Below are 26,970 nucleotides of genomic sequence, written 5' to 3' on the forward strand. Positions count from 1 at the left end.
GCAATTGTACAGTAGTTTGAGCATTCTTCGGCATTGCCTTTCTTTGGGATTGCAATGAAGACTGACCTTTTCCAGTCCTGTGGCCACTGCTGAGTTTTCCAAATTTGCTGGCATATTGAGTGCAGCACTTTCACAGCATCATCTTTCAGGATTTGAAATAGCTCAACTAGAGTTCCATCACCTCCACTAGCTTTGCTTGTAGTGAGCTTCCTAAGGCCCACTTGACTTCACATTCCAGGATATCTGCCTCTAGGTGAGTGACCACACCATCATGATTATCCGGGCATGAAGATCTTTTTTTTGTGCAGTTCTTCTGTGTATTCTACTCACCTCTTTTTAATATCTTCTGCTTCTGTTAGGTCCATACCATTATGGCAAAGACATTACTTTGTTGAATAAGGTCCATATAGTCAAATTTATGGTTTTTCTGGTAGTCATGTGTGGATGTGAGGGTTGGACCATAAAGAAAGCTAAGTATCAAAGAATTGATGCTTTTGATCTGTGGTGTTGGAGAAGACTCTTGAGAGTCCCCTGGACTGCAAGGAGATCCAACCAGTCCATCATAAAGGAAATTAGTCCTGAATATTCACTGCAAGGACTGATGCTGAAGCTGAGGCTCCAATACTTTCACCACCTGATGTGAAGAACTGATTCATTGGAAAACACTCTGATGCTGGGAAAGGTTGAAGGCATGAGGTAAAGAGGCAACAGAGGATGAGATGGTTGAAGGGCATCACCAACTCGATGGGCATGAATTTTAGCAAGCTCCTGGAGTTGGTGATGGACAGGAAAGCCTGGTGTGCTGCAGTCCACAGGGTTGCAAAGAGTCAGACATTACTGAGTGACTGAAGTGAACTGAATTGAATCTTCTAAAATGGTGAAATATTATCCCTTTGAAGTGATCTTTAGTCCATGATAAATCATCATCTTATGTGCTAAACTGCTTTTTCCTATTCATTGTTTTTCTGTTTTTTAAAAAATATTATTAGCAACATATTACTATTTGTCACTCTCCTCATATAAATAAATTTTATATTAAGAAATGAAACAATCAAAATGGTTGCTTAATAACTTTGAATTCATCACTGAAAACCCTTGGTAGGTACCATATAACTCAATTTAAATAAAGAGGTGAAAACTGTAGATTCAAAAGGTATAACTGTATTAACTATAATATTTGACAAATGAAACAGGGCCTTAAATTAGCTAGGTAGGAAGCAAAACTAAAAACCAGATTTTAACGACATTTTGACAGAACTTTCCCCCTAATCCTAACCTGAGGCCAGAACTGTCAAGCAGTACTAGCCCATTATAGAACATTCTATATCTATTAGTACATAAAGGACTCAAAATTATAACTAAGCTGGGAGGCAAATCATTAAAAAAGAATTCAACATTAGACACCTCCAAAGACTAACCACAGTATTAGAAAATGAATTATTAAATATATATTTAATATAGGAGGCAATATTTAATATTTTTAAACAGGAATTAACTGTAATAACCAGAGAAGGCAATGGCACCCCACTCCAGTACTCTTGCCTGGAAAATCCCATGGACGGAGGGGCCTCGTGGGCTGCAGTCCATGGGGTCGCTAGAGTCAGACACTACTGAGCGACTTCACTTTCACTTTTTACTTTCATGCATTGGAGAAGGAAATGGCAACCCACTCCAGTGTTCTTGCCTGGAGAATCCCAGGGACAGGGGAGCCTGGTGGGCTGCCGTCTATGGGGTCGCACAGAGTCAGACACTTCTGAAGTGACTTAGCAGCAAGTGTAATAATAGCCATGATATAATACATGGAAAGATACCATGTTATAGTAAAAATATGCATAATAATATAGTATTTGGGGAAACCATGTATATAAAGTTATTAAAATGTTAAAATAGTAGCTAACAGTGGTGACCACTGTATAATGATAATCCATGATATTATTCAAAAATAGTTTAGAAAATATGGCATAGGATCACCATTTGCAAGTTAAAATATGTATGGATTTATAACAGAATTTTTCCTGACCCTTCGTCCTCTGTATTTATCTAATCCTCCCCACTAGGTTTTATGCTTCTCCAAAGAAGGCTATATATTTTCTAACTCAGTAATCAATGTATCAACTGTCACAATAGAAGTGTTACATAAATAAAAGACAAATAAGATCATAGAATAAAAATTTTAAAGTGTTTTTTAACATTAAGAAATAGTATAAATTATTTTAATAATTTTTGCAGGTTTAGTTGTCAATTTAATTTCTTTATTATAAGAACTCTAACTTCCTATTCTTGGAGCAAATGAGCATTCTGGATCAAAGCAGCACAGAGATGAAAATAACACTTATCTATTTATAATTTTTAATTTTATTTCTGTTAGTGTTGAGTCAAAAGTTACCTAAAATAGAGCCAGTGAAAAGAAATTGACTTTAAAGGATATAATGAAAAAATAAATCTTAATGTAATATGCAAAAAAAGAAATAAAAACTATGGTAGCAAGCTTTAAAATGTTGCACAAATGAAACAAGTAAACTTAATGTGTTGCTGTTTTATAATTCCTAAAAGTAATATAGCTGGCAAGGAGTGACTATTTCCTGTTAATACAGTAAAAGTAAAACATGGAGTTAATTTAATATTTAGAAGCTATGTTTAAATCTTTATTTCCTTAAATCTGGAAGCATCAGTAACAAAAAAAGAGAAGAAAGGAAGGAGAGGAATGGGAAGGAAAAGAGTAGAGAGGAAGAAACCCCAAGAAAGAGGGGCAGAAAGAGACAAAGACAGAGAAATGGAAGAACTTATGAACATTGGGTAGAGAAGGAAATGGCAACCCACTCCAGTATTCTTGCCTAGAGAATCCTGTGGATGGAGGAGCCTGGCAGGCCGCTGCCCATAGGGTCGCAAAGAGTCAGACACAACTGGAGTGACTTAGCATGCATGCATGCATTGGAGAAGGAAATGGTGACCCACTCCAGTATTCTTGCATGGAGACTCCCAGGGACAGAGGAGCCTGGTGGGCTGCTGTCTATGGGGTCGCACAGAGTCGGACACAACTAAAGCGACTTAGCAGCAGTAGCAGCAAGAACATCACGACCAATTGTATGAACCATGCTAAAGAAATGTGCTCCTTGAAAGAAATTCATGATTCATGAAGAAAAAACTTCTCCCCAAGCACCAGCTTTCTCAGTATATTTGGAATGGTTAAACAAAAGTTATATGTCTAGGGATTTAATGATAAAAATTGAGTTTGATAAAATAAGGTAAAATTTTAAAAAAATCTTAAAAGTCAGTTCTCACCATTCTCAAATGAATTATTTAAATATACCTTACCCTCTAACTATACCTCATGGGCTTCCCAGGTGGCTCAGTGGTAAAAAAAAAAAAAAAAAAAATCTGTGCTAATTCAGAAGCCGCAGGAGACACCTGTTCATTCCTGTGTCAGGAAGATCCCCTGGAGAAGGAAATGGCAACCCACTCTAGTATTCTTGCCTGGAAAATCCCATGGACAGAGGAGCCTGGCAATGCTACAGTCCACGGGGTCACAAAGAGTTGGACTTGACTTAGTGACTAAACCACCACCCTCTATATGGTGGCTCAGTGGTAAAGAATCTGCCTACAATGCAGGAAGCCGCAGGAACCAGGGTTCTATCTTTGGGTTGGAAAGATCCTCTTGAGGAGGGCATGTCAACAAACTTGAGTATTCTTGCCTGGAGAATCCCAGGGACAGAAGGGCCTGGCAAGCTACAGTCCATGGGGTCACAAAGAGTCAGACACGACTGAAGAGACTTAGCATGCACTCAGGCACCTTCTATACAGACATTTGATGCTTGCCCATTCTGCTTAAATGATAGAACAAAACTTCTTTACTAAAAAAATCTCTTATCCACCTTATTTCATTTCCATGCAATAATAATTAATGTTTATAACTTTTGTAAGTTCACGTATGCTTTAAGATTATTTATACTTTTATAGGGAACAGTTGAACTTTCCTTTTCTGGAAAAAAAAGCCTGAAAGGGGGCATTATTGTTAAATATTTCTATACTGGCAAGAAAGAAAACAACTTGTCTTTTGCTAAATACAATAAATCCTATTTGTGTACTGCTCAGATCCTGATGCTGGGAAAGACTGAAGGTGGGAGGAAAGGGGGATGACAGAGGATGAGATGGTTGGATGGCATCACCGACTCCATGGACATGAGTTTGAGTAAACTCTGGTAGTTGGTGATGGACAGGGGAGGCCTGGCATGCTGCAGTCCAGGGGATCACAAAGACTGAGGGACTGAACTGAACTTCCCTGTGTTGTCACTCCAGCAGGTAGTTACTCTGGAATCTAGCCCAGCTGGTGCCCTGGCTTCTTTCTAATTTGCCCTCTTTATAACTGGTGCCTTCATTCTTCAGCCCTGTCTCCAGTACCATAACCAATAAAAATTTCAAGGCTGAAGAATCTATCCAGCTTAGGAACCATAGTCTCAGATCATGTGACCTATGACCCTGGCATTTACAATGATATAAAGTTAAATTCTATAGACATGATTTGGGATCTTGTTCTTGAGAAGTTTTTTTATCACTGTTTTTCTCTCTGATCTGACACTTTCAAAGTACCTATACTGATAATCTCTTAATATTGGGCTGTATAAGGGTGTTGCTGCTACTGCTGCTAAGTCGCGTCATTCGTGTCCAACTCTGTGTGACCCCATGGACGGCAGCCCACCAGGCTCCCCCATCCCTGGGATTCTCCAGGCAAGAATACTGGAGTGGGTTGCCATTTCCTTCTCCAATGCATGAAAGTGAAAAGTGAAAGTGAAGTCGCTCAGTTGTGTCTGACTCTTAGCGACTCCATGGACTTCAGCCTATCAGGCTCCTCCGTCCATGGGATTTTCCAGGCAAGAGTGCTGGAGTGGATTGCTATTTCCTTCTCCAGGGGATCTTCCCGACCCAGGAATCGAACCTGAGTCTCCCGCATTGCAGGCAGACGCTTTACCGTCTGAGCCACCAGGGAAACCCACGTCCAAACTATAGCTGTAATTTTCAATGATTACTGTTCTGTACTTACTCCCCTTGTGTTGCTGCTGCTGCTGCTGCTAAGTCACTTCAGTCGTGTCCCACTCTGTGCGACTCCATAGACGGCAGCCCACCAGGCTTCCCGGTCCCTGGGATTCTCCAGGCAAGAACGCTGGAGTGGGTTTGCCATTTCCTTCTCCAAGGCATAAAAGTGAAAAGTGAAAGTGAAGTCGCTCAGTCGTGTCCGACTCTAGCGACCCCATGGACTGCAGCCTACCAGGCTTCTCCGTCCATGGGATCTTCCAGGCAAAAGTACTGGAGTGGGGTGCCATTGCTAGATACCCATTATATCATCTTGGATTCACTGGAGCTTTCACTGATTTTTATTCAGGGAATTCCCATAACCCTTGGCTGTTATATGTGCTACCAGAGGATAACTGCAATTGTTTAATTACCCTGAGATATTTACTCAAAAGAGTGAAAACACATAATCTCCTCAAAACTTGAAAAATTAAGAGGATGAAATACTTTAATTTCAGTCTAATAACCTCTATTAACATTTTGTGCCTTCATTTTTTATTGTTTTTTTTTTTTTCTGTTTACATTTAGACAGTTTTAATTAGAGCATGCATAGTTGAATGGCCTCTTTCCAAGTTTTTTTTTTTTCAATTCTGATTAGTTGTATCTGTTACTCACTTTGCACTAAAATTTTCAAAATAAAAATTATGGGACAATCTATTTATCGACTAATTTATTCATTCTTTTAACATGCAATTATTGAATATCCAATGTTTGACAGTGACACCAGGATTGAAGCCATTAACCTAACCTTGAATTTAAAAAAAAAGAAAAGAAAGATACATATGATCGTAGAATGATACTGTTTTAGGTCTTATCAATAATCTACAGATACTATTTTATGCAGCCAAGTTTGAAAAAAAAAAGCATTTTGTACCAAACCGTATTTTATTTCATTTGAAAAAGTAAAATTATTAAACTTATATAGTAGCTTTGATTCTTATCAGTACCTTAAGTTGTTTATGTAGTTAAGAGGGGGAAAAGACTTGCTTGCTTAATTCTATTCAAGTCAAAGCAATTCTATTCATTTTATAATAACTGAATTCTAATGTTCCTGCATTGTTTAGTTAAAATAGTTTTCTCTGTAAACTGTTCCTTCGTTCCTAGTATGACATGCTTCTGTTTTAATAAACACTATTAAATATTCTAGTTTTTTTCTTATATGTGCTTTAGTATCACCAATTTTAATAGTAATTTCATTTAATTAGCTTTAAAAAAAAAAAAAAACTATCACTGTCCAAGGTTACAAGTGTGTGATTTGCCCCACTGGAAACTAAATATTTAATACTATGAAACTTTTATGCAAGAATATCATCACAGAAGTCTCTTGATAGCTATTCATGTGAAAGTATTTCTGGAATACTAATTCAGTCTTGAATTCTACTTCTTTTTAATAACCTCATTTTTTCTTTAATGAATTCATTCAAATTGAAGACAAAGGGCTCAAATAAAAAATACACAATGCAGGAAAATTTAGACTTCCACATCCCTAAATGGGTTTACCTAAGTATTAGTAGAGACTGAATATTTTAAGATTCTTTTAAAGAGAAAATTAACATCTTAGTAAGGCATTACTTTATAAAATCTTATATTTGCATAATGTTAAATTAATACACACAGCTATATAAACTTCTTTATCTTTATGAAAACCAAGTGGTTGTATATAAATTTGTTTGGAGTTAGAAGGAAAACTAAAACACTTTCAAATTTTACCTTCCCTTGCTTTATCTTCATTTTCTTGTCAACTTATCAGTTTAATTTGCTAACTCAGCTTCATCTTACAGGTCCTTAAATGTATATATTCCTCAAGGTCTGATATTGTTTCTTTTTCCTTCTCTCTTTACTTTCAGATCTTCCAATTCCTCAGAGGTTTAGCTAATCCCTGACAAATATTTGCATCAACCCTTTACCCTGAGAGCTGGCTCCAATTTTCAGATTATCAAATTCAACTTATCCACAGCCAGTTCATATTCATTTGCATTGAGGCAACAAAGATGTCCATTATTGTGTGGAGAGAATCCTGCCACTATGGTGATCAATATAGGCACTGTGAAAGTTAATGACAAACACATGAACATCATGTTGACTAAGAGAAAAACCGATCATGACTGTAATACTATAGGACAAAGTAGACACTGATAACTGTTAGGTATATAATGATGGTTATTCAGGTATAATAAAGGGCTTCCCCATTGGCTCAGTGGTAAAGAATAGCTTGCCCATATAGGAGGTGCAGGTTCGATCCCTGGGTCAGGAATATCCCCCTCAAGTAAGACATAGCAACCCACTCTAGTATTCTTATCTCGGAAATCCCATGGACAGAGGAGCCTGGCGGACTACAGTCCATGGAGCCACAGAAGAGTCAGACAGGACAATGACTAAACAATAACATTCAATTATAAAATGGTTAAGACTAGAATAAAGGGACAATTTGTTGTAATAATGAATAAATGAAGTTGGGGAGAAAAATCATCAAAGCCTTAGAAAATTATCTTTGCATGGTATTATGCACTGAATTCGGAGAAGGCAATGGCACCCCACTCCAGTACTCTTGCCTGGAAAATCCCATGGACAGTGGAGCCTGGTAGCCTGCAGTCCATGGGGTTGTGAAGAGTCGGACACAGCTGAGCGACTTCCCTTTCACTTTTCACTTTCATGCATTGGAGAAGGAAATGGCAACCCACTCCAGTGTTCTTGCCTGGAGAATCCCGGGGACGGGGGAGCCTGGTGGGCTGCCATCTATGGGGTCGCACAGAGTCAGACATGACTGAAGCGACTTAGCAGCAGCTGCAGCATGCACTGAATGGTGTCCTCCCACAATTTATATGCTGAAGGCCTAACCCCCCAATACGTTAGGGTATGACTGTTTTGGGAGACAGGGCTTTTAAGGAGATGATTAAGTTAAAATGAGGTTGTTAGGGTGGACCTGAATCCAATCTGACTGCTGTTCTTATAATAAGGGAAAGTTTGGATATTTGGATGAAACTTGGATGAAAATTTGGATACACAAAGAGCACAAGGGAAGTGGATGCACTGAAGAAAGCCTATGTGATTCAGCAAAAAGGCGGATATATGCAAACCAAGGAGAGAAGTCTTAGAAAAAAGTAAAGTTGCTGACACCTTGATTTAGCTTTTGTCCTTCAGAACTTGAGACATAAGTGTCTATAGTTAGAGCCATCCAGTCTCTGATACTTTATTTCGGCAGCCTGGGAGGCTAACATGGGTGTCCATCAAAGGAGATGAAAATAACACATGATAGAACCCATTGAAAAGCAACAAGTAGTCTGACTCAGAAATGGGATTATTAGGGTTCGGATCAGTACATTTTCAATCTGCTTTAAATAATGTCTATGGGTTGTATTGTAGGTGTTAATTATGTCTTTTTAATGGTAAGGAAAACTATTCACTCTACATGTAAGAGATAAAGCATAGTTACACACTTTTATTAATTTTCAGCCTAAATGACCTTCCCTTGGCATTTTTTCATATTCTCTCTCTTGCCCATAGTTCTCTTACACTCTCTTCCCTCTCTACCACCAACTTCTTATCTCATTCTCTTCTAAGTCAAGTTTCTTAAAATAGTAGTTACAGTGTAAGTCAATTTTCTCAAAATAGTAGTTCATAAAATTAACCTGCATTCCCACTTAATCTCCATCATCTTGAAATCAGCATATGATTTCATGTCTGTGAACCTGTATTTCAGGGCTCTGTGCCAAGAAGTTGGGTATGAGACCAATTATGAGGCTGGAGCAGACATATGATTCAGCTCTTATTCTTTTCTTACTTTCAGCATTCCTCTGAATTTTATCTGAGAGAATCAGTACCATCTAGCCAATACCAGTAGGCCCAATTTAATTCATTTATCATTGGATTCTCATGTACATAGACAATTGTTTATTAATTCCTTCTTCTTCATCCTCTTTTCTTCCTCAGATACTTTAATACCATCTTCTCCCTGCTTCTCTTACCCACTGACTTTTCTGATTATGTCCCTTTTCTGCACTTCTCTGTTTTTCCACTGTAGTTTATACACGTTGGCCTCAATTTACCATCTGATTGTCAGATCTGTGTTCTTCTTAATATGTATCTCTCTTGGATCACTTCTCAAGGCTTCAAGCTATATCTTATACTGCTTATTCTTCTTCCTTTCTCAATTTATATCTATTTCCAAATCATCTCCAGATCAACTTATTCCCTGAACTTAAAATCCAAATCATTGCTGGACCGTTCCTCCTGAATGTGCCTTTAGCATTTGAGGGCATATGTGACTATATTCCCAATCTCAAAAGATGACTCTGCTGTCCACAAAGTCATCTCTATACCTTAGAGTCAGCCTATGCACAACCGGAAAATCACTTCACCTTTTCACCTCGAACTCATTCAGAATTAGCTCTCAGAAGTTGCTCACATATTCATTCTATTGCTGTGGTATGTACTCAAGAACTTTATGCAAATAATAATTTTTAATATCATAACTCACCATATTTATGGGATCAACTGGTCCAATGCTGTTTACATAAACATCAGTTTCAATTACTGTGGGCCTCACTGCAAAATACCAATACAAAGAATGTTCAAAGATATAATCAGAGGTGGTATTAAATCTTATTTAAATAAGTCTTTACTAATCATTAATACTTTATCATTTTAGTTATAAAACATTTTGCACTATGAAATGAAGGAGCATGATTCATTATATAAACACAACCATCTTTTAAGTCAATTATGTAACTAAAAAAGACCATTTTTGACTAAAAATATTTCAGCGCATAGCCTAAAAATGTTAAAACTGTTCAAACCTTCCATGAAAATTAATAAAGTTAATTCAGTTAAAGTTGTTAGATGACTTACTCTGCAACAGTTATAGAATTTAGGACCAGATGGATTTTAGAGCCTAAATACTGTTACGTAAGCCTGTGCATGTGCACATGTTCAGTCGCTTCAGTCGTGTCTGGTTCTTTGCAACTGCATGCACTGTAGCCTGCCAGGCTCCTCTGTCCATGGTATTCTCCAGGCAAGAGGGAGTGGGTTGCCATGCTGCCGGGAGCCGGCATATTGCATATTGAGTGCATATTGCATATTGCATATTGAGTGCAGCACTTTTCACAGCATCATCTTTCAGGATCTGGAATAGCTCAACTGGAATTCTATCACTGCCGGTAGCCAGCGTGAGGAACTCCGCCCATGACAAAGGTCATGAGGAAGGAGGCTCGGCATACGCAAAGGCGGGATCGAGCTTCAGGAGTCCCCCTGGAAATTCTCGAGCAGAGTCTGCCGACTTTCTGCTTTGTGCTTTCACCTACACCTCTGACTTTACGGGGGGCTGTCCCCCACTACCTCTCTGAAAAAAGAGTTAGCTTACAGCTCCAGTTAATAATTCCTGGGTGTGACAGTGTTTAACCTACAAACTCCTTTGGAAATCCTCTAGCCTGCCTGAATAGGTTTTTCCGGCCACATGTGATTGTTCAGAGCCTCCCAACTGTGAGAGGCAGGAGATGTTCTAAACTGTCTAAACACAGATTCTTTTGAGTAGTTAAAAGATTGATTAGAAATTGTATTGGTGAAGGGATTTTCACTTGTTGGGCCAATGTTTGCTGCTAAGTTTCCATATCCCTTACCTGCTGTGTCCCCGGCAGTGTATTGATTAATATAATTGGTGTAAGTAGTAGCTTTAATGTTTGTAACCTGGGACCCTTGAGTTAATTCTTTTTCTTGTTATAGCCCACCATACCTTTGCTCTGTAGGAATGCAACTTTATCTAATGCTTTTGGAGGGTGGCTCCTGACCAATCACCTTTAGAGAAAAATAAGTTTTCTGAAGAAAGGGTCTTAAAATGTTAACAGGCCTCCGGGCCAGAAGATGATGCAAATCACCTAAGCTTTTGCATATGATAAGTTTGCAGGAAGAAAGCCTGGCTTGCTGCAAGACTCTACCCCTTCCCCGATTATCCTCTATGCATAACTTAAGGTATAAAAACTACTTTGGAAAATAAAGTGCGGGGCCTTGTTCACCGAAACTTGGTCTCACCATGTCGTTCTTTCTCTTACCTTCTGGCTGAATTATTCAGCCTGTTTTCTACACTGAATTTCCTCACTGAGCTATCCTTATTTCAGCCTCTTTTCTTCACTGAATTTTACTGAGCTATCCTCATTCTATTACTCTTTATATCCTTAATTAACATTTAATTAAGCAATTGTTTCCTGATCTTCGCCTACGCCGTCTCTCCTTCGAATACCCTGGATCAGCCAGGGCTGGTCCCCGGCACCATGCCCTCTTTCAGGGGATCTTCCCGACCCAGGGATCAAACCCATGTCTCCTGCATGACAGGTGAATTCTTTACTGCCAAGCCACCTGGGAAACCTGTTAATCTATTTAGTGCATATCAGTGGTGTGCTAGCAAATGTTACCAAGCTTACTCTTAGAGATGAGTAAAAAGCCCTGATTTGTATCTTTTGCTGATTTCAATGTTGCAAATACTCCCACAATAACTGATGTAGAGATACCACTGTGAAGTCACTGAGTGCAGAGTGGGGACAATATGTAATTAGTGGCTATTGTGAGCCAGTATAAACCAGTCCCAGCAATACTAGAATTTGAAGCACAGTTATGATGATCAAAGGAGGTGATGAATGTAAAGCATCTACCTCTAGGTCTGATTCTTATCAGGAGCATAATCAGTGTATATACACCCCCTTCTTCCCTTGTTAACAATCTTCCTTTGGATTGTTTACAGTTGGCTCCAAGGAAAGGTGTATTTTCATCTAATTCTCAGAGTATACTATATAGCCACCACTGTGAACTTCATCTGTACGCAGCCATTTGTGCTTTCTGAGTTAGTCTTTAAATGTCTATAGTCTTATATTCTATCAAAATGTGTAGCATGGTTCAGCCTTTTAAACATTTACTGAATTATATGGTTAACTAATACACTCTATAGTAAATATTTTGTGATTGCTAAATAGTGATTGTGATTTAGGCTTTCTGCCTTTGTCAGGTATTTTTGGCTTCCTATAATGAGATTTACCATAGTAATGATAATTTATATTCATGAGATTTTTTTGTTTACTATGAAAAACATTTTCACATAGTTTATTTTTATTCCCTACTCCCCTAAAGGTTCATTTATTGATTCCACAAATACTTGTTGAGGAATACATGTAAGGGTTTCATAAGTGGACAAGAAGGGAACAAACGTTGTGAGAAAAAATCTATAATAGATCTCAAAGAGATTTACATAGAGATAATGCAAAAGCAGAAAAACCACCTTATACATTAAAAGTTTCTAAAGTAAGCATGTTTCTAGTAATATTTATTCAGTCATCCTTTCTGGATAACTTTATGTGATTTCCCTTTCTGGCCCAGTGTTTATCATTCTTACAATGCAAACACTATATTAGACCTGGCAGGATGAATCTTCTTAATATGTAGCTGAGTCTGCCTGTCTGACTCCCTTGCCTGTCCAAAATCTCCCTGTCTTGGTAACCTACTCTGGCAGAGCCTCCAGGCTGGTAAGCTTCCATGGAAAACTTAAGGCATTTTGAGAAACAGTGCTTATATTATTTTAAAACCATATTTATTTTTAATCTTTGAAATTATAAATAGTTTCAGCAGGCAAAACTACAGGTTTCGGTACTTGAGTGCTCAGTTGCTCAGTCCCACTCTTTACATCTGACTCTGTGACACCATGGACTGTAGCCTGCCAGGCTCCTCTCTCCATGGGATTTTCCAGGCAAGACTACTGTAGGGGGTTGCAGTTTCCTCCTCCAGGTGTAGGCTTCTAGATTTATACAATACATGACAATGTAATTGGATCTACTAACCAACAATTAGATTTCTTAAATAAAAGTAGGTCTTGTAAAGTAGAGAAGGTTTTATAGCTTAACTGGTGACTTCTAAATGAGTTCTTTCAATCAGCTGCCATTTATTTTTGACTAGCTATGAGTTGTAAATGTTCCCTGGTGGCTCAGAGGATAAAGCATCGGCCTGCCATGTGGGAGACTCAGGTTTGATCCAGGGGTTTGATCCCTGGGTTGGGAAGATCCCCTGGAGAAGGAAATGGCAACCCACTCCAGTATTCTTGCCTGGAGAATCCCATGGATAGAGGAGCCTGGCGGGCTACAGTCCACGGGGTCGCAAAAAATATCATGTTATTAAGCTAATTATAACTATATTCAGAGTGGTTTTATGCAAGTCAATTAATAACAAGACAATAGGTTTATTAGTTTCATTTGCAAGTACATTTTTTACTAGTTATAAGCAATTAAGTGCAGTGAACATGTCTTATTTGATTAGATTTTTGGTTCACCTGATAAACCAACAAACACTGAATACCTGCTCTTTATTGCATGATACTTGGGGCTGAACTTAGTCTATACCAAGAACTAAATGATTCTTGAGGACATTATTGGGCTTCCCTGATAGCTCAGTTGTAAAGATTCCACCTGCAGTGCAGGAGACCTAGATTCAATTTCTGGGTTGGGAAGATTCCCTACAGAAGGGAAAGGCTATCCACTCCAGTATTCTGGCCTGGAGAATTCCATTGACTACACAGTCCATGGGCTCACAAAGAGTCAGACACGAATGAACAACTTTCACTTTCACTTTCAATAATTTAAAATGTGAGCATCTTTTCATCCACCTGTTGACCAGCTATATGTATTCTTTGGGAAAATGTCTATATACGTCTTCTGCCTATTTTTGGATTGGCTTACTTGTTTTTTTCAATATCGAGTTGTAGATACTGTTTGTATATTTTGGATATTAACTCCCCATTGGTCACATCATTGCCCATATTTTCTCCTATTCCATAGGTTGTCTTTTTGTTTTGTCGGTGATTTCCTTTGCTGTGCAGAAGCTTTTAAATTTAATTAGGTACCAATTGTTTATATTTTGCTATTATTTATTTTTCCTCAGGGCACTAATCTAAGAAAATATTGCTACAATTTACGTCAGAGAATGTTTTGCCTATGTTCTCTTCTAGGAGTTTTATGTTGTCATGGTTTTCATTTAGGTCTTTAAGCCATTTTGAGTTAATTTTTCTGTATGGTATGAGGGAGTGTTCTAATTTCACTGATTTATAAGTAGTTGTCGAGCTTTTTCAATACCAGTTTTTGAAGAGACTTAAGTCATTTAATATATATATACTCTGAGATGAAAAGATAAAATGCTACTTTGCACTGTACATTTTGTTGTTGCTGTTCAGTTGTTAAGGCCTGTCCGACTCTGTGACCCCATGCACTGCAGCACGCCAGACTTTCCTGTCCTTCACTGTCTCCCAAAGTTTGCTCAAACATGTGCCCATTGAGTCACTCAACCATCTCATACTCTGTCACCCCTTTTCCTCTTGCCTTCAATCTTTCCTAGCCTCAGGGTCTTTTCCAGTGAGTCAGCTCTTCATACCACGTGGCCAAAGTATCAGAACTTCAGCTTCAACATCAATCCTTCCAATGAATATTCAGTGTTGATTTCCTTTAGGATTGACTGGTTAAATCTCCTTACTGTCCAAGGAACTCTCAAGAGTCTTCTTGAATGCCACAGTTTGAAAGCATCAGTTCTTCTGTGCATACATGACTACTGGAAAAACCATACATGACTATATGGAAAAACCATACATGACTATATGGACCACCCAAAATCCATACATGACTACTGGAAAAACCATAACTTTGACTATATGGACCACTGTCGGCAAAGTGATATCTCTGCTTTTTAATATGCTGTCTAGGTTGTCATAGCTTTCCTTCCAAAAGAAAGTGTCTTTTAATTTCATGGTTGCAGTCACCATCCAAAGGAATTTTGGAGACTGAGAAGAGAAAATCTGTCACTATTTCTACTTTTTCCCCATCAATTTGCCATGAAGTTATGGGACGGGATGTCATGATCTTAGTTTTTTTGAATACTGAGTTTTAAGCCAGCTTTTCCACTCTCTTTTTTAACCCCCATCAAGAGGCTCTATATTTAAATAAAAGTTAATTAAGTAAGCTTGAATTTAAATGTGCTTGCTTAGCCATACTAACATAATTCAATACTCAGTAGTCAATAACCATTTTCAAATATTCAATACTCATAAATATAAGGCTATTATTAATATATGACATATAATTAATACATATAAATTTAATTATTGAGAGTGTCTTATTAGAGGAAAAAACACTGATCTCTAATTCTGAATAAATGTCTCTTTAGGCAGAAGGCTGAGCAACTTATCCCTGGGCTTATACCTAATCAGGGGTAAAGAAAAAGAGGACTGGTAAGATTTAAGGAAAGAGAAGCAGTGGAGTCTTTACACACTCACACTTTAGAATGGCTCAGTTCAGTTCAGTTGCTCAGTCATGTCCGACTCTTTGCAACCACATGGACTGCAGCACTCCAGACTTCCCTGTCCATAACCAACTCTTGGAGCTTGCTAAAACTCATGTCCATTGAGACAGTGATGCCATTCAACCATCTCATCCTCTGTCATACCCTTCTCCTCCCGCTCTCAGACTTTCTGAGCATCAGGGTCTTTGCAAATGAGTCAGTTCTTCACATCAGGAGGCCAAAATATTGGAGTTTTAGCTTCAGCATCAGTACTTCCAATGAATATTCATGACTGATTTCCTTTAGGATTGACTGGTTTGAGCTCCTTGCCATCCAAGGGACTCTCAAGATTCTTCTCCAACACCACAGTTCAAAAGCATCAATTCTTAGGGGCTTAGCTTTTTTATACTCCAACTCTCACATCCATACATGACTACTGGAAAAAACATAGTTTTGACTAGATGGACCTTGGTTGGCAAAGTAATGTCTCTACTTTTTAATATGCTGTATAGGTTGGTCATAACTTTCCTTCCAAGGAGCAAGCATCTTTTAATTTCATGGCTGCAATCACCATCTGCAGTGATTCTGGAGCCCCCCAAAATAAACTCTGTTACCATTTCATCATTTCCCCATCTAATTCCCATGAAGTGATGGGACCAGATGCCATGATCTTAGTTTTCTGAATGTTGAAATTTAAGCCAATTTTCACTCTCCTTTTTCACTTTCATCAAGAGGCTCTTTAGTTGTTCTTCACTTTCTGCCCAGAGAAGGCAATAGCAACCCACTCCAGTACTCTTGCCTGGAAAATCCCATGGGCGGAGGGGCCTGATAGGCTGCAGTCCATGGGGTCACAAAAAGTTGGACACGACTGAGCGAATTCACTTTCACTTTTCACTTTCATGCATTGGAGAAGGAAATGGCAACCCTCTCCAGTGTTCTTGCTTGGAGAATCCCAGGGATGAAGGAGCCTGGTGGGCTGCGTCTAAGGGGTCGCACAGAGTCAGACATGACTGAAGCGACTTAGCAGCAGCAGCACTGTCTGCCATAAGGGTGGTGTCATCTGCATATCTGAGGTTACTGATATTTCTCTGAGAAATCTTGATTCCAGCTTGTGCTTCATCCTGCTCAGTTTTTCTCATGATGTACACTGCATATATGATAAATAAGCAGGGTAACAATATACAGCTTTGATGTATTCCTTTCCCGATTTGGAACCAGTCTGTTGTTCCATGTCTAGTTTTAACTGTTGCTTTCTGACCTGCATACAGATTTCTCAGGAGGAATGTCAGATGGTCTGATATTTCCATCTCTTTAAGATTTTTCAGCAGTTTTCTGTGATTCACACAGTCAGACTTTGGCATACTCAATAAAGCAGAAATAGATATTTTTCTGGAACTCTCTTGCTTTTTTGATGATCCAATGGATGTAGGCAATTTGATCTCTGGTTCCTCTGCCTTTTCTAAATGCAGCTTGAACATCTGGAAATTCACAATCCATGTACTGTTGAAGCCTGGCTTGGAGAATTTTGATCATTACTTCACTAGCGTGTGACATGAGTGCAATTGTGTGGTAGTTTGAACATTCTTTGGCATTGCCTTTCTTTGGGATTGGAATGACAACTGACCCTTTCCAGTTTGTGGCCACTGCTGAGTTTTCCAAATTTGTTGGCATATTGAGTGCAGCACTTTCACAGCATCATCTTTTAGGATTTGTAATAGCTCAACTGGAATTCCATCACCTTCACTAGCTTTGTTCATAGTGATGCTTCCTATGGCCCACTTGACCTCACATTCCAGGATGTCTGGCTGTAGGTGAGTGATCACACCATCGTGATTATCTGGGTCATGAAGATCTTTTTTGTACAGTTGTTCTGTGTATTCTTGCCACCTCTTCTTAATATCTTCTGCTTCTGTTAGGTCCATACAATTTCTGTCCTTTATTATGCTCATCTTTGCATGAAATATTCCCTTGGAATCTCTAATTTTCTTGAAGAGATCTCTAGTCTTTCTCATTCTATTGTTTTCTTCTATTTCTTTGCATTGACCACTGAAGGGGCTTTCTTATCTCTTCTTGCTATTCTTTGGAACTCTGCATTCAAATGGGTATATCTTTCCTTTTCTCCTTTGCCTTCACTTCTCTCCTTTTCTCAGCTATTTGTAATGCCTCCTCAGACAGACATTTTGCCTTTTTGTATTTCTTTTTCTTGGGGATGGTCTTGATCACTGCCTCCTGTACAATGTCACAAACCTCCATCCATAGATCTTCAGGAACTTTGTCTATCAGATCTAATTCCTTGAATCTATTTGCCACTTCAACTGTATATTCATAATGGGTTTGATTTAGGTCATACCTTATTGGTCTAGTGGTTTCCCCTACTTTTTCAATTTAAGTCTGAATTTTGCAGTAAAAAATTTGTGATCTGGGCCACAGTCTGCTCCCAGTCCTGTTTTTGCTGACTTTATACAGCTTCTCCATGTTTGGCTGCAAAGAATATAATCAATGTGATTTCAGTATTGACCATCTGGTGATGTCCATGTGTAGAATCTTCTCTTGTGTTGTTGGAAGAGGGTGTCTAGGATATTTTATTTTCTTATGGGTACCATTCACATAAAAGGAAAATACCTGGACCAGAGACAGCTTGCCAGTTTTTTGGCCACTAGCAATACATATATCCAGACTAAATTGTTGATGAAAGTAGGTAACACAGGTGAAAGATATAGAGAAGCATCCTCAATTCCAAGTCAAGGAAATGAGCAATTTAAAATGCCTATGAACAACAGCAAAAGCATTCCTATACTCCTACCTATAAAATAGTCATTATGTATATGTTTGCTTCTCAACTTAAAAATGCAGATGTGAGTTCTATGCTATTCTTTGATCACTCTTCCCCTTGGTATATATGTTCTGTCATTGTACAGCAATAGTGTCTAAACAAAATACAGTGGCTTAGAACTTGTACCTGCCCCACAGGGAATTAAATCAGACAATCCATAATCAACTTTCCCTCAAGGCATGTACTAATTCCTAAATTGTGTATGTGCACATGTGATGCTGAGGAAACAAATATTAAATCAGCTTCTGAACTCTAAATTAATATGTAGAGATCTCAGCTATTTAGAGAAGTCTAGGGCCACCAAGGAGAGGGAATCCTAGTACAACTCTCAGGCTATAAGTTGAGAAATTTCAAATGACTGTGCTCTAGGAGAAATAAAAGTTTTACAAAATGAAATACACCAATTTTGGCCAAATGAAGTTTGGCCAAACTCACCGTGACTACACAAGCAAAATTACATCAACTTTGCAGGAAATAACATCATCTAGAATATCTATTGTTTTAAATATGTCATCGCATTCAATAAAAAATTAACACACATTTCATGAAACAGAAGTAAATCACCTTTAACCAAGACATAAAATTTTCAAAAATTATTGAAAGGTACACAAATAACAAATTATTGTGATTATCAGAGACTTTAATACAACTATGAGAAAATTGATGAGATGATGTCAAATTTGATAAAATGCCTAAAGTTGATTTAAAAGTTACTAATGTTTAAAAGTGATTTTCAACAGAAATAATCAAAGAAAATGGAGTAATGTGTATAAATTTTGAAAAGGCAATAATAGCCATTCTGGGGTTTTGCATACATTGAAAATATGATTAAAAACTGAAGACCACACAAAAGTATTTTCATATAAAAACTGAAGTAAATTTTTGCCAGGAGATTTACACCAAAAGAAATACTACAGGGCATATGTTTCTAAATGGAAATACAGTACTGAAAAGAGGAAAGAATATCAGAAAGAGTAATTTCTTGATTAAAGTTAATTGTTGTTCAACATTTAAAAATAATAGTTTCTTTTAGTATTTCAAAATATAGACTGAAAATATGTGAATGTAATAGCAAAAAAAATAAGGACTAGAGTTTATGTAGTAAATGGCTTGTGAGGTCCTCAAATCATGCTAAAGTTACTAATGTATGAGTAAATCTAATAAAGAAGGCATATTTTAATCACTAAAATTGATAAACAATTGTACATATAATAAGATAATGTCAAAAGAAAATAAAATTATAACTAGATGATGAATTCAAAAGAGGGAATGAACTGAGGGAAAATAAAATCTGGATAAAATTGATCGTACAACAACAAAAAAAACAGAGCCAATATATTGGAAACCATGCAACCCCTCACTCACCACCAACCAAATATACACCACCCACAACAACAAATCCATTCAAAGTTGAGGTTTTGCTCTACTGACATAAGAAATAACGATAAACTAGTAATCTTGCAAAACACTCATAAACATCAAAAAGAAATAGGAAAACAGCAAGGAAAGGATCCATACTAAAATGCTGAAGAAATAAGAAATCAAGATCCAATGCAAATTAACTGTGGAAAATCCCCTCAATACACGTAAGCAGGAAGTTAAAAAAAAAAAAAAAACAGGTACACACAGTCAAGCAATCACTCTGGGATAAGAAAAACTTCCTTGTATCATAAATTCAGAAACTAAAAATGTGCCATTCCCCCAACACAAACATGAACATAGGAAGAGATGAATAGGAAATTTATTGAACTTAGGAAAGAAATGGAATACAATATTACAAGATAGAAAAATAAATAAATAAACTAAAAATAATGAATAAAAAATGAGGAAAATATCAAGAGAATATAAATGAGTTAAAGAGAGAATTCAAAGAGAATGAAAGAAAATAGAAAGCTATGATTAACACGCCTGTAATTGTAGCTTAAAAAGAAAACCAAAACAGTCAAAGAAAATCAATATTCAACACTATAATGCAATAAATAAATAAATCTATTAAATCTATCCAGATTTAATCTATCCAGAAAGAAAACCTGAAATTGCATTTTAAAAAGACATTGATTACCCAGAAAAAAATGTTACCTAAAATGAAAAACTCTAAGATACATCTTAACGAAAGTATTCAGCTGAAAGACAAAGAAAAAATCCATAAAGTCCTCTAGCTTTCATAAAACAGAGATTGAATCAATAACCAGGGCAAGAAAATTGTATTGGCATTAGATTTTCTCAAAAATGACACTACAACTCAACTTCAAAAAAAATAAACCTAATTAAAAAACAGGCAGAGAAACTGAATAGATGTTTTTCCAAAGAAGACACACATATGAAAAAATGTCCAGCATCACTAATATCAAGGAAATACAAATCAAAACCACATTGAGTTATCACCTCATGTCTGCAAGAGGGCTTTATCAAAATGACGAGAAATAACAAGTGCTGGTGTGGATGTAGAGAAAAAGAAGCCCTAGTGTATTGTTGTAAGTGTGTGTGCTCAGTCACTCAATCATGTCTAACTCTTTGTGGTCCCATGGACTGTAACCCACCAGGCTCCTCCGTCCATGGAATTTCCAGGCAGGAATACTGGAGCGAGTTGCCATTTCCTACCCCAGGGGATGTTCCCAACCCATACTTTGAACCCGTGTCTCTTGTGTCTCTAGCATTGGTGATAGGTTCTTTACCACTAGCACCATCTGGAAAACCCAGGGAACTATTTGTAGGAATGTAAATTGGTAGAGTCACTTTACAGGAAATAGTCTGGAGGGTGTTTAAAAAATTAAAGATAGTTATTCTACCCATTTTTTAATTGGGTTGTTCATTTTTGATGCTGAGTTATATGAGATGGTTCAGTCAGATAATTTGCAAATATTTTTTTTTCCTATTTAGTAGTTTTTCATTTTGTTTTTGATTTCCTTTGCTGTGCAGAAGTTTTAAGTTTAATTAGGCCTCATATGTTTAGTTTTTCTTTTATTTCCTTTGTTTTAGGAGACAGATCTGAAAAAATCTTGCTATGATTTATGTCAAAGACTAATATACTTGTGTTTTCCTCTAGGAGTTTTATAGTTTCCCATCTTACATTTAGGCATTTAATCCATTTGGAGACGTTCAACATCACTAGCCATGTTGCCATTTGCAACAATATGGGTAGGTTTTGAGGGTATTATGCTAAGTGAAACAAGTCAGAGTAAAACAAAGTAAATTTAATCTCATATGTGTAATCTAAAAAACAGGCAAACAACCCCTCCCTGCCCCCCGCCAAATGCAGACTAATAGATACAGAAAACAGTTAATTGGTAGAAAGGAGAGTGGTGGGTTAGGGACAAAATAGGTGAAAGGGATTAAGAGGTACAAACCTACATTTATAGAATGAATGGGTATATAATATAAAGCATAAAAAATATGATCAATGATAGTTTTATATTTTATGGGACCAGACAATTACTAAATGTATCATGGTGACCATTTCATAATGTAAAGAAATGCCAACCACAAAGTAGTACACTTGACACAATATTGTACCTCAAATATATATATATATTTAAAAGAAACACATGAAGCACATCAACTCTGAAACAGTCTAATAAAAGAAAACTCAGTGAAAGAAAGCCTGAACGAAGAATATTATATGCAGCCAATGTGTCCTTCAAGCACTGGGTCAATGAAAAAGAGTTTTCAATGTAGAAAAACTTCTAAAAATATATACTAGATTGGAGAGAACTGGGAAAATAGCAGAAGAAAAAAATGCTAATGATGAGCCTTTTAACACATATCCATGCAGATCAAATACTAAAACAAAGACTGAGACAAGGATGTGAGACTATTTACAGTTGTTATATGTTGTTGTAAAGCAGAAAATATGTTAACTAAAAATAATAAAGCATTGGAGAGGAAAAATTAAAACCTAGAAAAAGCTTGCTGTTTCATGGATAATAGGTGGGAGTTAAATTATACCAAAATCATCTGATAATAGAAAGATCAAAGACTTTAAAAAAGGGGACTAAGCCCATTAGGAAAGTTAAAACTATAAAGGTAAAGTAGAACAAAAATATAAAGGTTTGAAAATACTAAAATATAAACATTATCAATTAAAGTGCAAATAATCCAATCTCATATAGAAAGACAGTAACTATGACTAAAATGTTATGAAAGAATTGAGAACAAACCTATCAGTCATATTGACAAATATAATGGAATCAAATGATCTGTTAAAAGAAAAAAACCAAATTGTCTTTATCTTGGACTACAGAACAAGACCTAATGACATGGTGCATACAAGCGACATAGCTAAAACAAAGTGATCAACAGAGGCAAAATTAATGAAGACGAAAAGATACAGGCAAGTGGAAACAGTAAGAATACTAGGATTAGCAATATCTTGATATCAGATAAAGGAAAATGTAAGTCAAAAAGCCTTGTGATCTGCTATGCTCAGTCATGTCTGACTCTTTGAGAGCCCATGGACTGTAGCCCATCAGGCTCCTCTGTCCATGGGATTTTCCAGGCAAGAATACTAGAGCAGGTTGCCATTTCCTCCTCCAGGGAATCTTCCCAACCCAGGCACTGAACCCATGTCTCTTGTGTCTGTTGCAGTGGCAGGCAGTTTTTATTCTTTACCACTGAGCCATCAGGGAACCCCAAAAAAACGTTATAGGTGTGACAAATAGCTGACAAGTAAGTTCTCTTTTTAATGTTTAAATCCACAAGTCAGTATGAAGCTATAACACAAAATTTTTCTACACTAAATAAAATGCAGCCACGTTTGCTTCTCTGGTGGCTCAGCAGTAAAAGAATCTGCCTGCAATTCAGGAGATGCAGGTTCAATCTAGAAGGGTCTGGAAGGGCCCCTGGAAAAGGAAATGGCAACCCTTCCCAGTATTCTTGCCTGCAAAATCCTATGGACAGAAACTTGGTGGGTTACAGTCCAGGAAGTCACAAAAGAGTCAGACACAATGACTAAACAAAAACAAACAACATTTATGAGGTAAAATATACAGGGAAGAAGAAGAAAAAAAAAAAAAAGGAAACACAAATAGTAACACACCAAAACTTAAAGAGGGAAAATAAATCATTAAATTTCAAGCTCAAAAAACACAATACAAAATAAACAAAATAAAATGAAGGTTATAATAAAGACAGAGTAGGAATTATGAGATAGTTAATAGAAAACCACTAGAATGCATTTGCTATTATAATAAATGGAAATCCTGAAAAAATCCACTACTCATAATTTTTGTGATTAGAAAAAATGGGATAATAATACAAAATATGAAGTAGGAAATAACAAATGGGAACTAAACATTGAAGCAGAGAAAAAAAATGATCAAAAGATTAACTATTTCCAAATAGCACAAGACCTGGATGAATTTATATGGAATTCTACCAAATTTCCAAGAGTCAGACAATGCCAACACCTGGACAAAGAAAGTGTTAGACCTTTGTTGAGCATCTTTTCACATGCCTCTTGGCCATCTGTATGTCTTCCTTGGAGAAATGTCTATTTAGGTCTGCCATTTTTTTGATTAGGTTGTTTGCTTGTTTTATATTGAGCTCCATGAGCTGTTCATATATTTTGGAAATTAATCCCTTGTTAGTAAATTCATTTGCAAATATATTCTCCAACTCTGAGGGATGTTTTTTCATTTTGTTTATGGTTTATTTTGCTGTGTCAAAGCTTTTAAGTTTAATTAGGCCCCATTCAACACCATTGTTTACTAGAGAAATACAAATCAAAACTATAATGAGGTATCATCTCACCCCAGTCAGAATGGCCATCATCAAAAAATCTACAAACAATAAGTGCTGGGGAGGGTGTGGAAACAAGGGCATATACACTGTTGGTGGGAATATAAATTGATACAGCCACTGCAGAGAACAGCATGGAAGCTCCTTTAAAAACTCAGAGGGTAACAGGCAGGAAGGCCAGGGGTCTCCAAATGGAGGAAATAGGCTGCAAGTGTCAGACATTTTTATCTCTCTTAATCAGCAGGAGGAAACAAACTAGCGAAATTTTTTTCCTTCTCTATACAAATTTAAAAGGAGGTTTCTCTTAAAATACTATGTTGCCATAATGACCCCTGGTTTCACCTGAAGTTAACTATTCTCAAACCTTGAGTTAACCAATGCACTTCTCTTATGGAAATGTTTGTCTTAAGCTATGTTAATGTACTATGCATTTACCCCAAACTCTGTCTTCAAGTCAGGTTCCTCCTAATGGCTCAGAACCTACTTGACAAACCAGTATGTTATACTCAGATATTGTTCCCCTAATCTATGTAAACAAAACTATTTTTATGGTAATCTGCCCTTCTACAAGATTCAAGTCAATCCTTTTATGGCCCAAGATGAATCATCTGGTGCCAAGATTATCCCAAAATGCATTTTATGGATGAGGGGCCTGGTGCCATTCTGAGTTTTAAGACATTCCTTTCTTTCATTAACAGACTGCTAGTCACTATATAACATCCAGTTGAAGACTAGCAGGGGGGTACTATTTCTGCCTCCTTCTGATGCTTATGTCAGAAGCTTTCTCTATCTCCTTTATACTTTAATAAAACTTTATTACACAAAAGCTCTGAGTGATCAAGCCTCATCTCTGGCCCAAGATTGAATTCTTCTCCTCCAGAGGCCAAGAATCCTGGCGTCTTTTCGTTCAGCAACAACCTTTCAAATCTGAAACAGAGCTACCATACGATCCAGCAGTCCCACCCCTGGGTAGATATCTGGAGGAAAGCATGATTTGAAAAGATTCATGTAGCCCAATGTTCTTTTCATTTTTGTTTAGTTGCCAGATCATGTCTGACTCTTTTCTGACCCCATGGACTGTAGCCTGCCAGGCTCCTCTGTCTGTGGGATTTTCTGGGCAAGAATAACTGGAGTGGGTTGTCATTTCCTTCTCCAGGGGATCTTCCCAACCTAGGGATTGAACCTGCATCTCCTGCATGCATTTCCTGCATTGCAGATGGATTCTTTTAATGCTAAGCCACCAGGGAAACCCAACCCCAATGTTTAGTGCAGCACTATTTACAACAGCTAGCACAAGGAAGCAGTCTAAATGTCCATCAACAGGGCGAATGGATAAAGAAGATATGGTACATATGTCTCTTTCAATTCTGGTTTCCTCAGTGTGTATGCCCAGCAGTGGGATTGCTGGATCATAAGGCAATTCTACTTCCAGTTTTTTAAGGAATCTCCACACTGTTCTCCATAGTGGCTGTACTAGTTTGCATTCCCACCAACAGTGTAAGAGGGTTCCCTTTTCTCCACACCCTCTCCAACATTTATTGCTTGTAGACTTTTGGATCGCAGCCATTCTGACTGGCGTGAAATGGTACCTCATTAATAACAGCACTGTTTATAATAGCCAGGACATGGAAGCAACCTAGATGTCCATCAGCAGATGAATGGATAAGAAAGCTATGGTACATATACACAATGGAGTATTACTCAGCCATTAAAAAGAATACATTTGAATCAGTTCTAATGAGGTGGATGAAACTGGAGCCTATTATACAGAGTGAAGTAAGCCAGAAAGAAAAACACCAATACAGTATACTAACACATATATATGGAATTTAGAAAGATGGCAACAATAACCCTGTCTACGAGACAGCAAAAGAGACACTGATGTATAGAACAGTCTTTTGGACTTTGTGGGAGAGGGAGAGGGTGGGATGATTTGGGAGAAGGGCATTGAAATATGTATAATATCATATATGAAACAAGTCACCAGTCCAGGTTCAATGCACGATACTGGATGCTTGGGGCTGGTGCACTGGGACGACCCAGAGGGATGGTATGGGGAGGAAGGAGGGAGGAAGGTTCAGGATGGGAAACACACGTATGCCTGTGGGGGATTCATTTCGATATATGGCAGAACCAATACAATATTGTAAAGTTTAAAAATAAAATAAAAAAAGAAGATATGGTACATATATACAATAGAATATTCCTCAGCCATAAAAAATAAATAAATAAAGCCATCTGCAGCAACATGGATGAATCTAAAGATTGTTATACTCAGTGAAGTAAGTCTGACAGAAGGAAATAAAGATTATATGATATCGCTTATATATGGAATCTAAAAAAAATGTACAAATGAACCTATTCACAAATAGAAATAGAGTTACTGATGTAGACAACAAACTGATGGTTCCCAAGGGGGAAGCAGGTGGGAGGGAGGGAGGGATAAATTGGAAAAAATTGAAATTCACATATATACACTACTATCTATAAAATAGATAACTAATAAGAATCTAATAAATAGCACAGAGAACTCTACTCAATACTCTGCAATGACCTATATGGAAATAGATCTAAAAAAGCATGGATATATGTATACATACAACTGACACACTTTGCTGTACAGCAGAAATTAACACAACATTATAAATCAACTATACTCAAATAAAAATTAATTTTAAAAAGTGCTAGACCTTTGAGAATGAAGGAAAATACCCTTTCATGAAACAAATGTAAAAGGGTAACAAAACATATGAAAACGTTACTCAAAAATAAAATGGAAAATGAATATCACTTATAAATACCAATGCAAAATACTAAATAATATATTAGTAAGCAGAATCCAACACCTTGATAAGTGTCTTAGTCCAGAATTCAAACATCTTTATCTTTAGTAAGATCAGTATCTTACTAAAATATCAATATTTAGTAAGAATTTGTAAGAAAGTAAGAATTAGTAAGAAACTATTGATCCAGAATTCAAATAGTTTCAATTACTATTATATACCATACTAATAGATTTAAGGAGGGTAAAACTCAAA

General features: G+C 37.1%; 1 protein-coding gene across 1 annotated transcript in view; it reads right to left on the reverse strand.

The window, feature by feature from the left end:
• The window catches only part of GABRG1 (gamma-aminobutyric acid type A receptor subunit gamma1), a 90,115-nt gene that overhangs the window by 31,016 nt on the left and 32,129 nt on the right, over nt 1-26,970 (reverse strand). Inside the window, 1 exon segment of the mRNA NM_001101250.1 lies at nt 9,545-9,612. Within this exon segment, the coding sequence (NP_001094720.1) occupies nt 9,545-9,612 (68 nt within the window).

Source organism: Bos taurus, chromosome 6 (assembly GCF_002263795.3).
Source record: "Bos taurus isolate L1 Dominette 01449 registration number 42190680 breed Hereford chromosome 6, ARS-UCD2.0, whole genome shotgun sequence".
Lineage (NCBI taxonomy): Eukaryota > Metazoa > Chordata > Mammalia > Artiodactyla > Bovidae > Bos > Bos taurus.